The 17,627-nt window shown below is 45.9% G+C and overlaps 1 protein-coding gene across 1 annotated transcript in view; it reads left to right on the top strand.

The window, feature by feature from the left end:
• Positions 1-17,627, top strand: part of LOC148474245 (C-type lectin domain family 2 member B-like) — an 892,902-nt gene that overhangs the window by 85,469 nt on the left and 789,806 nt on the right. The window contains exon 2 of the mRNA XM_088458894.1: positions 15,468-15,548. Coding sequence (XP_088315020.1) covers positions 15,468-15,548 — 81 coding nt within the window. The remainder of the gene's footprint in view (positions 1-15,467; positions 15,549-17,627) is intronic.

Genomic DNA, 17,627 nt, shown 5'->3' with positions numbered 1-17,627 from the left:
AGCAGCGTCACCAGTAGCAGCATCTCAGAAACGCCAGCTCGTTACAAGGCAGGCTACGCTGTGTATCACCGGTTTCAGTAAGAGGCACACCGCCGACAACCTCTTAGAGAAACTGAAGGAAATCATCGCCCAGTGGCTTACCCCACTTAGACTCTCCTGGGGATTTGTGATATCTGACAACGCCACCAATATTGTGCGGGCATTACATCTGGGCAAATTCCAGCACGTGCCATGTTTTGCTCACACAATAAACTTGGTGGTGCAGAATTTTCTGAAAAGCGACAGGGGCGTGCAGGAGACGCTTTGGGTGGCCCGAAAAATTTCTGGCCACTTTCGCCATTCAGCGACTGCGTGCCGAAGACTGGAGCGCCAGCAAACACTCTTGAACCTGCCCCGCCATCACCTGAAGCAAGAGGTTGTGACGCGGTGGAACTCAACCCTCTATATGCTTCAGAGGATGGAGGAGCAGCAAAAGGCCATACAAGCCTATACATCCACCTATGACATAGGCAAAGGAGGGGGTATGCACCTGACTCAAGCGCAGTGGAGAATGATTTCCGTGTTGTGCAAGGTTCTCCAGCCCTTCGAACTTGCCACACGTGAAGTCACTTCAGACACAGCCAGCTTGAGTCAGGTCATTCCCCTCATCAGGCTTTTGCAGAAGCAGCTGGAGAAAGTGAAGGAGGAGCTAAGACGGAGCGATTCTGCTCGGCATGTGGGACTTGTGGATGAAGCCCTTCATTCGCTTTGCCAGGATTCCAGGGTGGTCAATCTGTTGAAATCAGACCACTACATTTTGGCCACCGTGCTTGATCCTAGGTTTAAAGCCTATGTGGTGTCTCTCTTTCCGGCCGACACAAGCCTGCAGAGGTGCAAAGACCTGCTGGTGAACACACTGTCAGCTGAAGCGGAACGTGACACGTCAACGGCTCCTTCTTCATTTTCTCCCGCAACTGGGGCTGCCAGGAAAAAACTTAGGTATCCTAAGCAACCCGCTGGCGGTGATGCAGGGCAGGCAGGACCAAGTTTGGACATCTGGTCCGGACTGAAGGACCTGGCAACAATTTCTGACATGTCTACTGTCACTGCATATGATACTGTCACCATTGACAGAATGGTGGAGGATTACATCGGTGACAGCATCCAAGTAGGCATGTCAGACAGTCCATACCTGTACTGGCAGGAAAAAGAGGCAATTTGGAGGCCCCTGTACAAGCTGGCTCTATTTTACCTGAGTTGCCCCCCCTCCAGTGTGTACTCCGAAAGAGTGTTTAGTGCAGCCGGGAACCTTGTCAGCGAAAGGCGTAGGAGGTTGCTTCCACAGAATGTGGAGAAGATGATGTTCATCAAAATGAATTATCAGCTCTTCCAGGGAGACCAGCCTCCAGAAGGTACAGAGGGACCTGTGGTGGTGGATTCAAGTGGGGACGAGTTAATACTTTGTGAGGATGAGGATGTACACACTGAAGAGGGTGAGGAATCGGTGGATGAGGAGGATGAGGATGACATCTTGCCTCCGTAGAGCCAGTTTGTGCAGGGACACATTAATTGCCAGCTTGTTTTGTGGGGGCCCAAACGAACCAATCATTTCAGCCACAGTTGTGTGGCAGACCCTGGCACTGAAATGATTGATTTGTTAAAGTGTGCATGTCCTGTTTATACAACATAAGGGTGGGTGGGAGGGCCCAAGGACAATTCCATCTTGCACTTCTTTTTTTTCTTTGCATTATGTACAGTTTGGGGCCTAGTTTTTCTAACTGCCATCCTGTCTGCCACTGCAGTGTCACTCCTAGATGGGTCACGTGTTTGTGCCGCCCACTCGTGTCGCTTAGCATAGTCATCCAGCTACCTCGGTGCAACCTTTTGGACATGAAAACACTATTGTGAGGTGTGAGGTGTTCAGAATAGACTGGAAATGAGTGGAAATTAAGGTTATTGAGGTTAATAATAGCATAGGAGCAGAGAAACCAACAAATTCTGTGATTTTAGCTGTTTTTATGCTTTTCAAAAAAAAAATACAGATCCAAAACACAAAACCCAGAACCCAAAACACGGAAGGGTGGTTTTGGCAAAACCAATCCAGATCCAAAACACGAAGAAAGATCCAGATCCAAAACCAAAACACAAAACACGAAAAGTGGCCGGTGCACACCCCTACTACACACCATCATCAGCATGTATCTGTACCTGCCCTATCCTAGGGGCAAATATCCATGTGCTAACAGCAGTATTTACACCTATACACCATCATCAGCATGTATCTGTACCTGCCCTATCCTAGAGGCAAATATCCATGTGCTAATAGGAGTATATATACCTACACATCATCATCAGCATGTATATGCACCTGCCCTATCCTAGGGGCAAATATCCATGTGCTAAAAGCAGTATATATACCTACACACCATCATCAGCATGTATCTGTACCTGCCCTTCCCTAGGGGCAAATATCCATGTGCTAACAGGAGTATATATACCTACACACCTTCATCAGCATGTATCTGCACCTGCCCTGTCCTAGGTGCTAATATCCATGTGCTAACAGCAGTATATATACCTACACACTAGGGGTGAGCGGGTTCGGATTTCTGAAATCCGAACCCCCCCGAGCCCCCCCGATCCGAGTCCGATCCGAGTCAGGCTCGACTTTTCCCGCCTGACTCGGATCTGAAATCGAGGCAAAACGTCATCATCCCGCCTTCCGAGTCTCGCGGGTTTTGGATCCTATATAAGGTACCCGCGTTGGCGCCATTTTCTCACTCGGCTGTGGACAGTGAAGAGGGAGGGTGGGAGTTAGGGCTGTGTAGTGTAGTGTAGTGTAGTGCTGCTGTTGTCCACTACTTCAAAGTCCATAGGGGCTGGCTGTGTTGTGCTGTGCTGCTGTTGTTAATAGGGGCTGTGTCCACTACTTCAAAGTCCATAGGGGCTGGCTGGACTGTGTTGTGCAGTCAGTTCTCCATAGGGGCTGTGTCCACTCCAAAGTCCTGTGCAGTGTCCCAGTCCTAAAGGAGTGCTGTAGTGTTGTCCAGGGGGTGCTCTGTCCATCAGGGGTGCTCCCCCCAAGTGCTAAAAAAATAATATATTTTCTGTGTTTGTGAATTGTGTGCGCAGTAGCCGCACGTGCATCAACAAAGTAGTGCCAAGTGTGCGCCTGTGTCATAAGTAAAGGGCCGGCTGGCTTGACTGTTAATGGTGCTGTAACCCCCGAAAGTACACTCCAGTCCAAACCAAAAAAAAAATTATTTTCTGTGTTTGTGAATTGTGTGCGCAGTAGCCGCACGTGCATCAACAAAGTAGTGCCAAGCGTGCACCTGTGTCATAAGTAAAGGGCCGGCTGGCTTGACCGTTAAGGGTGCTGTAACCCCCGAAAGTACACTCCAGTCCAAACCAAAAAAAAAAATATTTTCTGTGTTTGTGAATTGTGTGCGCAGTAGCCGCACGTGCATCAACAAAGTAGTGCCAAGCGTGCGCCTGTGTCATAAGTAAAGGGCCGGCTGGCTTGACCGTTAAAGGGTGCTGTAACCCCCAAAGTACACTCCAGTCCAAACCAAAAAAAAAATTATTTTCTGTGTTTGTGAATTGTGTGCGCAGTAGCCGCACGTGCATCAACAAAGTAGTGCCAAGCGTGCGCCTGTGTCATAAGTAAAGGGCCGGCTGGCTTGACCGTTAAAGGGTGCTGTAACCCCCGAAAGTACACTCCAGTCCAAACCAAAAAAAAATTATTTTCTGTGTTTGTGAATTGAGTGCGCAGTAGCCGCACATGCATCAACAAAGTAGTGCCAAGCGTGCGCCTGTGTCATAAGTAAAGGGCCGGCTGGCTTGACCGTTAAGGGTGCTGTAACCCCCGAGAGTACACTCCAGTCCAAACCAAAAAAAAAATTATTTTCTGTGTTTGTGAATTGTGTGCGCAGTAGCCGCACGTGCATCAACAAAGTAGTGCCAAGCGTGCGCCTGTGTCATAAGTAAAGGGCCGGCTGGCTTGACCGTTAAGGGTGCTGTAACCCCCGAAAGTACACTCCAGTCCAAACCAAAAAAAAAATTATTTTCTGTGTTTGTGAATTGTGTGCGCAGTAGCTGCACGTGCATCAACAAAGTAGTGCCAAGCGTGCGCCTGTGTCATAAGTAAAGGGCTGGCTGGCTTGACCGTTAAGGGTGCTGTAACCCCCGAAAGTACACTCCAGTCCAAACCAAAAAAAAAATTATTTTCTGTGTTTGTGAATTGTGTGCGCAGTAGCCGCACGTGCATCAACAAAGTAGTGCCAAGCGTGCGCCTGTGTCATAAGTAAAGGGCCGGCTGGCTTGACCGTTAAGGGTGCTGTAACCCCCGAGAGTAGACTCCAGTCCAAATCAAAAAAAAAATTATTTTCTGTGTTTGTGAATTGTGTGCGCAGTAGCCGCACGTGCATCAACAAAGTAGTGCCAAGCGTGCGCCTGTGTCATAAGTAAAGGGCCGGCTAGCTTGACCATTAAGGGTGCTGTAACCCCCGAAAGTACACTCCAGTCCAAACCAAAAAAAAAATTATTTTCTGTGTTTGTGAATTGTGTGCGCAGTAGCCGCACGTGCATCAACAAAGTAGTGCCAAGCGTGCGCCTGTGTCATAAGTAAAGGGCCGGCTGGCTTGACAATTAAAGGGTGCTGTAACCCCCAAAGTACACTCCAGTCCAAACCAAAAAAAAAATTATTTTCTGTGTTTGTGAATTGTGTGCGCAGTAGCCGCACGTGCATCAACAAAGTAGTGCCAAGAGTGCGCCTGTGTCATAAGGGCCGGCTGGCTTGACCGTTAAAGGGTGCTGTAACCCCCAAAGTACACTCCAGTCCAAACCAAAAAAAAAATTATTTTCTGTGTTTAGCCGCACGTATATATCAAATCGATATAACATAAATGGAGGACCAAACTTTCTCCGATAAAAATAAAATAGAGAAAGATCAAGAACCACTTCCTCCTAGTGCTGAAGCTGCTGCCACTAGTCATGACATAGACGATAACATGCCATCAACGTCGTCTGCCAAGGCCGATGCCCAATGTCATAGTAGAGGGCACATACAATCCCAAATGGCAAAGTTCAGGAAAATGACCTTGAAAAAGACATTTAAATCAGCTGAAGAGAAATGTAAACTTGCCAATATGCCATTTACGACACGGAGTGGCAAGGAACGGCTAAGGTCGATCCCTAGTATGTTCATGACTAGTGGTTCAGCTTCACATGACGATGGAAGCCCTCCTCCCACTAAAAAAATCAAAAGAGTTAAGCTGGCAAAAGCACAGCGAAGAACTGTGCTTTCTAAGAAGATATCACAAATCCCCAAGGAGAGTCCAAGTGTGGTGGTGGTTGCGATGCCTGACCTTCCCAGCACTGGACGGGAAGAGGTGGCTCTTTGCACGCCCCCTGCAAGTGCTGAAAGGAGCACCCACAGTCCACTTGCTGATATGCAAATTGAAGATGTCACTGTTGAAGTACAACAGGATGAGGATACTGGTGTAGCTGGCGCTGAGGAGGAAGTTGGCGAGGAGGATTCTGATAGTGATATGGTTTGTTTAAATCAGGCTCCGGGGGAGACAGTTGTTGTCCGTGGGATGAAAAAGCCCATCACGGTCATGCCTGGGCAGAAGACCAAACATTCCACCTCTTTGGTCTGGCAATATTTCTATCCAAATCCGGACAACAACTGTCTTGCCATATGTACCATATGTAAAGGTGAAATAAGTAGGGGTAGGGACGTCAACCACCTAGGAACATCCTCCCTTATACGGCACCTGCAGCGCGTTCATAAAAAGTTACTGTCAAGTTCAGAAACTTTGGCTAAGACCGTAAGCAGTCCAGGGACACCTAAATCCCGTTGTCCTGTTGTATCCAAGCGCCTGCAAACCACACCGTCAACTCCCTCCTCGTCAATTTCCTCCTTAGTCAGGATCGGAAGTAGTCCTGCAGGCCATGTCACTGGCATGACTGACTCTCCTATCCGGGATTCCTCTGGAGGATCCTGCATTGCTACGCCTACTGCTGCCACTGCTGCTGTTGCTGCTGCTGGGAGTCGTTCATCATCCCAGAGAGGAAGTAGGAACACCACTACTTTTACTAAACAATTGACCCTCCAACAGTCCTTAGCGAGGAGGATGAAGTACGACAGCAGTCATCCTGAAGCAAAACGTATAACTGAGGCCTTGACTGCTATGTTGGTGTTAGACGTGCGTCCGGTATCCGCCATTAGTGCAGTGGGATTTAGACAATTGATGGAGGTAGTGTGTCCCCGGTTCCAAATCCCGTCTAGATTCCACTTCACTAGGCAGGCGATACCGAGACTGTACAGAAACGTCAGAAAAAGTGTCCTCAGTGTCCTGAAAAATGCCGTTGTACACAATGTCCACTTAACCACGGACATGTGGACAAGTGGAACAGGGCAGACTAAGGACTATATGACTGTGACAGCCCACTGGGTAGATGTATCACCTTACGCAGCAACAGCAGCAGCGTCACCAGTAGCAGCATCTCAGAAACGCCAGCTCGTTACAAGGCAGGCTACGCTGTGTATCACCGGTTTCAGTAAGAGGCACACCACCGACAACCTCTTAGAGAAACTGAGGGAAATCATCGCCCAGTGGCTTACCCCACTTAGACTCTCCTGGGGATTTGTGATATCTGACAACGCCACCAATATTGTGCGGGCATTACATCTGGGCAAATTCCAGCACGTGCCATGTTTTGCTCACACAATAAACTTGGTGGTGCAGAATTTTCTGAAAAGCGACAGGGGCGTGCAGGAGACGCTTTGGGTGGCCCGAAAAATTTCTGGCCACTTTCGCCATTCAGCGACTGCGTGCCGAAGACTGGAGCGCCAGCAAACACTCTTGAACCTGCCCCGCCATCACCTGAAGCAAGAGGTTGTGACGCGGTGGAACTCAACCCTCTATATGCTTCAGAGGATGGAGGAGCAGCAAAAGGCCATACAAGCCTATACATCCACCTATGACATAGGCAAAGGAGGGGGTATGCACCTGACTCAAGCGCAGTGGAGAATGATTTCCGTGTTGTGCAAGGTTCTCCAGCCCTTCGAACTTGCCACACGTGAAGTCACTTCAGACACAGCCAGCTTGAGTCAGGTCATTACCCTCATCAGGCTTTTGCAGAAGCAGCTGGAGAAAGTGAAGGAGGAGCTAAGACGGAGCGATTCTGCTCGGCATGTGGGACTTGTGGATGAAGCCCTTCATTCGCTTTGCCAGGATTCCAGGGTGGTCAATCTGTTGAAATCAGACCACTACATTTTGGCCACCGTGCTTGATCCTAGGTTTAAAGCCTATGTGGTGTCTCTCTTTCCGGCCGACACAAGCCTGCAGAGGTGCAAAGACCTGCTGGTGAACACACTGTCAGCTGAAGCGGAACGTGACACGTCAACGGCTCCTTCTTCATTTTCTCCCGCAACTGGGGCTGCCAGGAAAAAACTTAGGTATCCTAAGCAACCCGCTGGCGGTGATGCAGGGCAGGCAGGACCAAGTTTGGACATCTGGTCCGGACTGAAGGACCTGGCAACAATTTCTGACATGTCTACTGTCACTGCATATGATACTGTCACCATTGACAGAATGGTGGAGGATTACATCGGTGACAGCATCCAAGTAGGCATGGCAGACAGTCCATACCTGTACTGGCAGGAAAAAGAGGCAATTTGGAGGCCCCTGTACAAGCTGGCTCTATTTTACCTGAGTTGCCCCCCCTCCAGTGTGTACTCCGAAAGAGTGTTTAGTGCAGCCGGGAACCTTGTCAGCGAAAGGCGTAGGAGGTTGCTTCCACAGAATGTGGAGAAGATGATGTTCATCAAAATGAATTATCAGCTCTTCCAGGGAGACCAGCCTCCAGAAGGTACAGAGGGACCTGTGGTGGTGGATTCAAGTGGGGACGAGTTAATACTTTGTGAGGATGAGGATGTACACACTGAAGAGGGTGAGGAATGGGTGGATGAGGAGGATGAGGATGACATCTTGCCTCCGTAGAGCCAGTTTGTGCAGGGACACATTAATTGCCAGCTTGTTTTGTGGGGGCCCAAACGAACCAATCATTTCAGCCACAGTTGTGTGGCAGACCCTGGCACTGAAATGATTGATTTGTTAAAGTGTGCATGTCCTGTTTATACAACATAAGGGTGGGTGGGAGGGCCCAAGGACAATTCCATCTTGCACTTCTTTTTTTTCTTTGCATTATGTACAGTTTGGGGCCTAGTTTTTCTAACTGCCATCCTGTCTGCCACTGCAGTGTCACTCCTAGATGGGTCACGTGTTTGTGCCGCCCACTCGTGTCGCTTAGCATAGTCATCCAGCTACCTCGGTGCAACCTTTTGGACATGAAAACACTATTGTGAGGTGTGAGGTGTTCAGAATAGACTGGAAATTAGTGGAAATTAAGGTTATTGAGGTTAATAATAGCATAGGAGCAGAGAAACCAACAAATTCTGTGATTTTAGCTGTTTTTATGCTTTTTAAAAAAAAAATACAGATCCAAAACACAAAACCCAGAACCCAAAACACGGAAGGGTGGTTTTGGCAAAACCAATCCAGATCCAAAACACGAAGAAAGATCCAGATCCAAAACCAAAACACAAAACACGAAAAGTGGCCGGTGCACACCCCTACTACACACCATCATCAGCATGTATCTGTACCTGCCCTATCCTAGGGGCAAATATCCATGTGCTAACAGCAGTATTTATACCTATACACCATCATCAGCATGTATCTGCACCTGCCCTATCCTAGAGGCAAATATCCATGTGCTAATAGGAGTATATATACCTACACATCATCATCAGCATGTATATGCACCTGCCCTATCCTAGGGGCAAATATCCATGTGCTAACAGGAGTATATATACCTACACGTCATCATCAGCATGTATATGCACCTGCCCTTTCCTAGGGGCAATTATCCATGTGCTAACAGCAGTATATATACCTCCACACCATCATCAGCATGTATCTGTACCTGCCCTTTCCTAGGGGCAAATATCCATGTGCTAACAGCAGTATATATACCTGCACACCATCATCAGCAGGTATCTGTACCTGCCCTTTCCTAGGGGCAAATATCCATGTGCTAACAGGAGTATATATACCTACACATCATCATCAGCATGTATCTGTACCTGCCCTTTCCTAGGGGCAAATATCCATGTGCTAACAGCAGTATATATACCTGAACACCATCATCAGCATGTATCTGTACCTGCCCTTTCCAAGAGGCAAATATCCATGTGCTAACAGCAGTATATATACCTGCACACCATCATCAGCAGGTATCTGTACCTGCCCTTTCCTATGGGCAAATATCCATGTGCTAACAGCAGTATATATACCTACACACCAACATCAGCATGTATCTGTACCTGCCCTTTCCTAGGGGCAAATATCTATGTGCTAACAGCAGTATATATACCTACACACCATCATCAGCATGTATCTGTACCTGCCCTTTCCTAGGGGCAAATATCCATGTGCTAACTGGAGTATATATACCTACACACCATCATCAGCATGTATCTGTACCTGCCCTTTCCTATGGGCAAATATCCATGTGCTAACAGCAGTATATAAACCTACACACCATCATCAGCATATATCTACACCTGCCCTTTCCTAGGGGCAACTATCCATGTACTAAGAGCAGTATATATACCTGCACACCATCATCAGCAGGTATCTGTACCTGCCCTTTCCTATGGGCAAATATCCATGTGCTAACAGCAGTATATAAACCTACACACCATCATCAGCATGTATCTGCACCTGCCCTTTCCTAGGGGCAACTATCCATGTACTAAGAGCAGTATATATACCTGCACACCATCATCAGCAGGTATCTGTACCTGCCCTTTCCTAGGGGCAAATATCCATGTGCTAACAGGAGTATATATACCTACACATCATCATCAGCATGTATCTGTACCTGCCCTTTCCTAGGGGCAAATATCCATGTGCTAACAGCAGTATATATACCTACACACCATCATCAGCATGTATATGTACCTGCCCTTTCCTATGGGCAAATATCCATGTGCTAACAGCAGTATATATACCTACACACCATCATCAGCATGTATCTGTACCTGCCCTTTCCTAGGGGCAAATATCCATGTGCTAACAGCAGTATATATACCTACACACCGTCATCAGCATGTATATGCACCTGCCCTTTCCTAGGGGCAATTATCCATGTGCTAATAGCAGTATATATACCTACACACCATCATCAGCATGTATATGCACCTGCCCTTTCCTAGGGGCAATTATCCATGTGCTAACAGGAGTATATACCTACACACCATCATCAGCATGTATCTGTACCTGCCCTATTCTAGGGGCAACTATCCATGTGTTAACAGCAGTATATAAACCTTTACACCAACATCAGCATGTATCTGCACCTGCCCTTTCCTAGGGGCAAATATCCATGTGCTAACAGCACTATATATACCTACACACCAACATCAGCATGTATCTGCACCTGCTCTTTACTAGGGGCAAATATCCATGTACTAACAGCAGTATATAAACCTTTACACCAACATCAGCATGTATCTGTACCTGCCCTTTCCTAGAGGCACATATGCATGTTCTAACAGGAGTATATATACCAACACATCATCATCAGCATTTATCTGCACCTGCCCTATTCTAGGGGCAAATATCCATGTGCTAACAGCAGTATATATACCTACACACCATCATCAGCATGTATCTGTACCTGCCCTTTCCTAGGGGCAAATATCTATGTGCTAACAGCAGTATATATACCTACACACCATCATCAGCATGTATCTGCACCTACACTTTCCTAGGGGCAAATATCCATGTGCTAACTGGAGTATATATACCTACGCACCATCATCAGCATATATCTACACCTGCCCTTTCCTAGGGGCAACTATCCATGTGCTAACAGGAGTATATAAACCTACACACCATCATCAGCATGTATCTGCACCTGCCCTTTCCTAGGGGCAAATATCCATGTGCTAACAGCAGTATATATACCTACACACCATTATCAGCATTTATCTGCACCTGCCCTATTCTAGGGGCAAATATCCATGTGCTAACAGGAGTACATATACCTACACACCATCATCAGCATGTATCTGCACCTGCCCTTACCTAGGGGCAAATATCCATGTGCTAACAGCACTATATATACCTACACACCAACATCAGCATGTATCTGCACCTGCTCTTTACTAGGGGCAAATATCCATGTACTAACAGGAGTATATATATCTACACACCATCATCAGCATGTATCTGCACCTACACTTTCCTAGGGGCAACTATCCATGTGCTAACAGCAGTATATAAACCTTTACACCAACATCAGCATGTATCTGTACCTGCCCTTTCCTAGAGGCACATATGCATGTTCTAACAGGAGTATATATACCTGCACACCATCATCAGCATTTATCTGCACCTGCCCTATTCTAGGGGCAAATATCCATGTGCTAACAGGAGTACATATACCTACACACCATCATCAGCATGTATCTGCACCTACACTTTCCTAGGGGCAAATATCCATGTGCTAACTGGAGTATATATACCTACGCACCATCATCAGCATATATCTACACCTGCCCTTTCCTAGGGGCAACTATCCATGTGCTAACAGGAGTATATAAACCTACACACCATCATCAGCATGTATCTGCACCTGCCCTTTCCTAGGGGCAAATATCCATGTGCTAACAGCAGTATATATACCTACACACCATCATCAGCATGTATCTGTACCTGACCTTTCCTAGGGGCAACTATCCATGTACTAAGAGCAGTTTATACCTACACACCATCATCAGCATGTATCTGCACCTGCCCTTACCTAGGGGCAAATATCCATGTGCTAACTGGAGTATATATACCTACGCACCATCATCAGCATATATCTACACCTGCCCTTTCCTAGGGGCAAATATCCATGTGCTAACAGGAGTATATATACCTACACACCATCATCAGCATGTATCTGCACCTGCCCTTTCCTAGGGGCAAATATCCAAGTGCTAACAGGAGAATATATACCTACACATCATCATCAGCATGTATCTGCACCTGCCCTTTCCTAGGGGCAAATATCCATGTGCTAACAGCAGTATATATACCTACACACCATCATCAGCATGTATCTGCACCTGACCTTTCCTAGGGGCAAATATCCATGTGCTAACAGCAGTATAGACCTATACACCATCATCAGCACCTGCCCTTTCCTAGGGGCAAATATCCATGTGCTAACAGCAGTATATATACCTATACACCATCATCAGCATGTATCTGCACCTGCCCTTCCCTAGGGGCAAATATCCATGTACTAACAGGAGTATATATACCTACACACCATCATCAGCATGAATCTGCACCTGCCCTTTCCTAGGTGCTAATATCCATGTGCTAACAGCAGTATATATACCTGCACACCATCATCAGCATGTATCTGTACCTGCCCTTTCCTAGGGGCAATTATCCAAGAGCTAACAGGAGTATATATACCTACACACCATCATCAGCATGTATCTGTACCTGCCCTTTCCTAGGGGCAATTATCCAAGAGCTAACAGGAGTATATAAACCTTTACACCAACATCAGCACCTGCTCTTTACTAGGGGCTAATATCCATGTACTAACAGCAGTATATATACCTACACGTCATCATCAGCATGTATCTGTACCTGCCCTTTCCTAGGGGCAAATATCCATGTGCTAACAGGAGTATATATACCTACACGTCATCATCAGCATGTATCTGTACCTGCCCTTTCCTAGGGGCAAATATCCATGTGCTAACAGCAGTATATATACCTACACACCATCATCAGCATGTATCTGCACCTGCCCTTTCCTAGGGGCAAATATCCAAGTGCTAACAGGAGAATATATACCTACACATCATCATCAGCATGTATCTGCACCTGCCCTTTCCTAGGGGCAAATATCCATGTGCTAACAGCAGTATATATACCTACACACCATCATCAGCATGTATCTGCACCTGACCTTTCCTAGGGGCAAATATCCATGTGCTAACAGCAGTATAGACCTATACACCATCATCAGCACCTGTCCTTTCCTAGGGGCAAATATCCATGTGCTAACAGCAGTATATATACCTATACACCATCATCAGCATGTATCTGTACCTGCCCTTTCCTAGGGGCAAATATCCATGTGCTAACAGCAGTATATATACCTACACACCATCATCAGCATGTATCTGTACCTGCCCTTTCCTAGGGGCAATTATCCAAGAGCTAACAGGAGTATATATACCTACATATGTATACATGTATATTGAAGTATATATACCTACACACCATCATCAGCATGTATCTGTACCTGCCCTTTCCTAGGGGCAATTATCCAAGAGCTAACAGGAGTATATAAACCTTTACACCAACATCAGCACCTGCTCTTTACTAGGGGCTAATATCCATGTACTAACAGCAGTATATATACCTACACGTCATCATCAGCATGTATCTGTACCTGCCCTTTCCTAGGGGCAAATATCCATGTGCTAACAGCAGTATATATACCTGCACACCATCATCAGCATGTATCTGTACCTGCCCTTTCCTAGGGGCAAATATCCATGTGCTAACAGCAGTATATATACCTATACACCATCATCAGCATGTATATGCACCTGCCCTTTCCTAGGGGCAATTATCCATGTGCTAACAACAGTATATATATATATACCTACACACCATCATCATCATGTATCTGTACCTGCCCTTTCTTAGGGGCAAACATCCATGTGCTAACAGCAGTATATATACCTACATATGTATACATGTATATAGAAGTATATATACCTTCACACCGCTCTGGATGGGCCTTTCCTGGACATTGCCAACATGAGTATGATGCATTTGAGTAAATACATTCAGATCGCTGCTACCTCTGGTGTTCACATTATGGGGCCTATTCATCAACACTAAAATAACGTTTTTAAGGACATTTTCCTTAAATAATGTTATTTTGGTATTCATGAACAGACTTTTGCATGGGAGATATCACAGATATCTCCTTGCTAAGTCCCCCTGCGTTAATTTCCACACTCCCCATACATTAGTACATTAGTATGGGTACATTAGTACATTAGTATGTGGACATTAGTACATTAGTACATTAGTATGGGGATGTGGAAATTGTGGTATTCATCAAATTCTGAAAATTATGAATTTTCGGAATTTGATGCAGTTACTATTCGCCACTGTGAGGTGGCGAATAGCAGGTGAAACTTACCTGTATCCGCATGTGCAGGTCCCCCGACGAGTCCCTCCGGCGCTCTGCTCCGTCCTCAGGCTCTGGAGGCTGGTCTGTCATGTGTGCTCCCCAGTAGAGCACAAGAAAGTTTAGACAAAAAAAAAAGTTTTTTTTTTTTTCTAATCCGTCATGTGGTCTGCTGGGAAACCACATGACAGACCAGCAGGACGGAGCCGGAGGCTGCTGCGCGGACAGGTAAGTCGGGGGGGAGGGAGTTGAGCGGAGGGGGGAGGGTCGGGGGGTTACGAAACTTAACGCATCTGTAGGCAGTACTGCGCATGCGCTGGTATTAACAGCGAATGCGCAGCACTGTTTCCAGACGCGATAAGGTAGTGTAGGCAGGAAAAGTATCTATTTCCCGAAAAGCTGTCATCGCAAAAATGACAGGTACCGGAATAGACAGTTATGGAGAGGGGGAATGATGAATTCCACCTATAATGAGCTAGAACTCCATGCCAGCTCTAAACCTAATTATCTCCAGAGAATTTTTAGGTTTGATGAATAGGCCCCTAAATCAGTATAGCGAATGACCTTAAGATTCACTGTGCAAACTGTTGTACATACATATCTCAGACATAGAGCTCATAGATGATCTCTGCATCACCCAGGGCTGCACATTATAACATATCCAACAGGCCATAATTCTCTTACACAATGATGGTGAAGATATCTGGCAGACAGAATGTGTGTGTGGGGAGGGGGAGTTAATGTGTGCTGGCAGATGTGTGACATATAATGAATTGGGGGCAGTGTTATGAAGTACATTATGATATTGGTATCACATCTGTGTGGTATATTATGAATTGGAGAGTGCAGGGGAAGTGGGTGAAATGTTGCCTAGGGCACCCAGGAACATAGCACCGGCCCTACATGTCTGTGAGCGCAGAGCTGAGTGTGTGACCACCTGACATAGATATAGCTGATGTGCCTTACGTGAATTGCGCTGTCATGTGTTTGTGCTATTTGGTATTGCAGAACCAAAAGCATCTCAATTATTCACTTTTATTAGAAAATGTAACAAAACATATTTAAAAAAATAGCCCCTAAAATTGTTTTAGTTCCGTATTCTGACCCATTGTCAGTGTCTGCGTTTCTGTGTTACAGGGAAGAATCACATCCTCTGTAGTACATGAGAGTAACTGATGTTTCCACTTCTCCAGGTATCAGGTCGTATCTGTTCCTCATCCCCACCCTGATTGCCGTCATCCTGTTCATCTCCACCATCGTCCTGAGCGCGACCTGTGAGTATGCAACGCTTCAGCGCAGACATTACAATCACCTCTCACCTTCTACCTCCAACAACGGAGAAATTCTGAATTATGTTAATGGAAATTCAATCAGCAAAAAAAATCACATCAACAAATATAAATCATTTGTGAATAAATGGAAATAAGTGGGATGTATAAAGCAGAAAATAATAACACAACTGGCGACGTAATTAGTGTACAGACACGAATGCTCTCATCAGTCATAGGGGTATAATTACTATAGTGAGAGTTTTTAGAAGTGCAGTTGTTGCCCATAACAACCAATCTAGATTCTAACTATTATCTGCTAGAAAGTGTAAGAGAAATGATAAGTAGAATCTATTTGGTTGCTATGGGCAACAACTCCAATTCTAAAACCTGCACTTTTAGTAAATATACCATATAATGGGCCAGATTCAGCAATGATCACAACTGCGATTACAGAAGCAATTGGACGATTGTTGCATTCTGTGCATGCGTATGCATCACATTGCGCGGGCGCAAACTAGCCACTGCCATCGCAGAGACTACGCAGTCCCATCACAGAGTGAATAAGAGAAGGTACCATGTTTGGGTGGTGACAGGGGGGTGGTTGGTGAAATGCAGGAGTGCCAGTGCATTTGAATGCGATTACAAGGGCGTGCATAAATTATCCACTTTGATGTTATGTGCAGCTCGATAACATGGTGTTTGATGAGGTTAGTAATTCCTGAGTAAGGACAGAGCCTGTGTAAGTGTGTGTGAGGATGTGATGGTACTCCATGTTACTGATGGTCTCTCAGTCTTGTGTAATCACTGTGTGTGAAGAGGTTAGTAATTCCTGAGTAAGGTCAGAGCCTGTGTAAGTGTGTGTGAGGCTGTGATGGTACTCTATGTTACTGATGGTGTCTCAGTCTTGTGTAGTCACTGCGTGTGATGAGGTTAGTAATTCCTGAGTAAGGTCAGAGCCTGTGTAAGTGTGTGTGAGGCTGTGATGATACTCCATGTTACTGATGGTATCTCAGTCTTGTGTAATCACTGCGTGTGATGAGGTTAGTAATTCCTGAGTAAGGTCAGAGCCTGTGTAAGTGTGTGTGAGGATGTGATGGTACTCCATGTTACTGATGGTTTCTCAGTCTTGTGTAATCACTGTGTGTGATGAGGTTAGTAATTCCTGAGTAAGGTCAGAGCTGTGTAAGTGTGTGTGAGGATGTGATGGTACTCCATGTTACTGATGGTCTCTCAGTCTTCTGTAATCACTGTGTGTGAAGAGGTTAGTAATTCCTGAGTAAGGTCAGAGCCTGTGTAAGTGTGTGTGAGGATGTGATGGTACTCCATGTTACTGATGGTGTCTCAGTCTTGTGTAGTCACTGTGTGTGAAGAGGTTAGTAATTCCTGAGTAAGGTCAGAGCCTGTGTAAGTGTGTGTGAGGATGTGATGGTACTCTATGTTACTGATGGTATCTCAGTCTTGTGTAGTCACTGTGTGTGAAGAGGTTAGTAATTCCTGAGTAAGGTCAGAGCCTGTGTAAGTGTGTGTGAGGATGTGATGGTACTCCATGTTACTGATGGTATCTCAGTCTTGTGTAGTCACTGTGTGTGATGAGGTTAGTAATACCTGATTAAGGTCAGATCCTGCGCACCTGTCTGTGAGGATGTGATGGTACTCCATGTTACTGATGGTCTCTCAGTCTTGTGTAATCACTGTGTGTGATGAGGTTAGTAATTCCTGAGTAAGGTCAGAGCCTGTGTAAGTGTGAGGCTGTGATGGTACTCTATGTTACTGATGGTATCTCAGTCTTGTGTAGTCACTGCGTGTGATGAGGATAGTAATTCCTGAGTAAGGTCAGAGCCTGTGTAAATGTGTGTGAGGCTGTGTTGGTACTCCATGTTACTGATGGTGTCTCAGTCTTGTGTAGTCACTGTGTGTGATGAGGTTAGTAATTCCTGAGTAAGGTCAGATCCTGTGTAAGTGTGTGAGGATGTGATGGTACTCCATGTTACTGATGGTGTCTCAGTCTTGTGTAATCACTGTGTGTGATGAGGTTAGTAATTGCTGAGTAAGGTCAGAGCCTGTGTAAGTGTGTGTGAGGAT

The sequence above is a fragment of the Taudactylus pleione genome, unplaced genomic scaffold (assembly GCF_031769625.1).
Source record: "Taudactylus pleione unplaced genomic scaffold, aTauple2 ptg000862l, whole genome shotgun sequence".
Lineage (NCBI taxonomy): Eukaryota > Metazoa > Chordata > Amphibia > Anura > Myobatrachidae > Taudactylus > Taudactylus pleione.
This window is presented reverse-complemented; position numbering and strand designations above follow the sequence as displayed.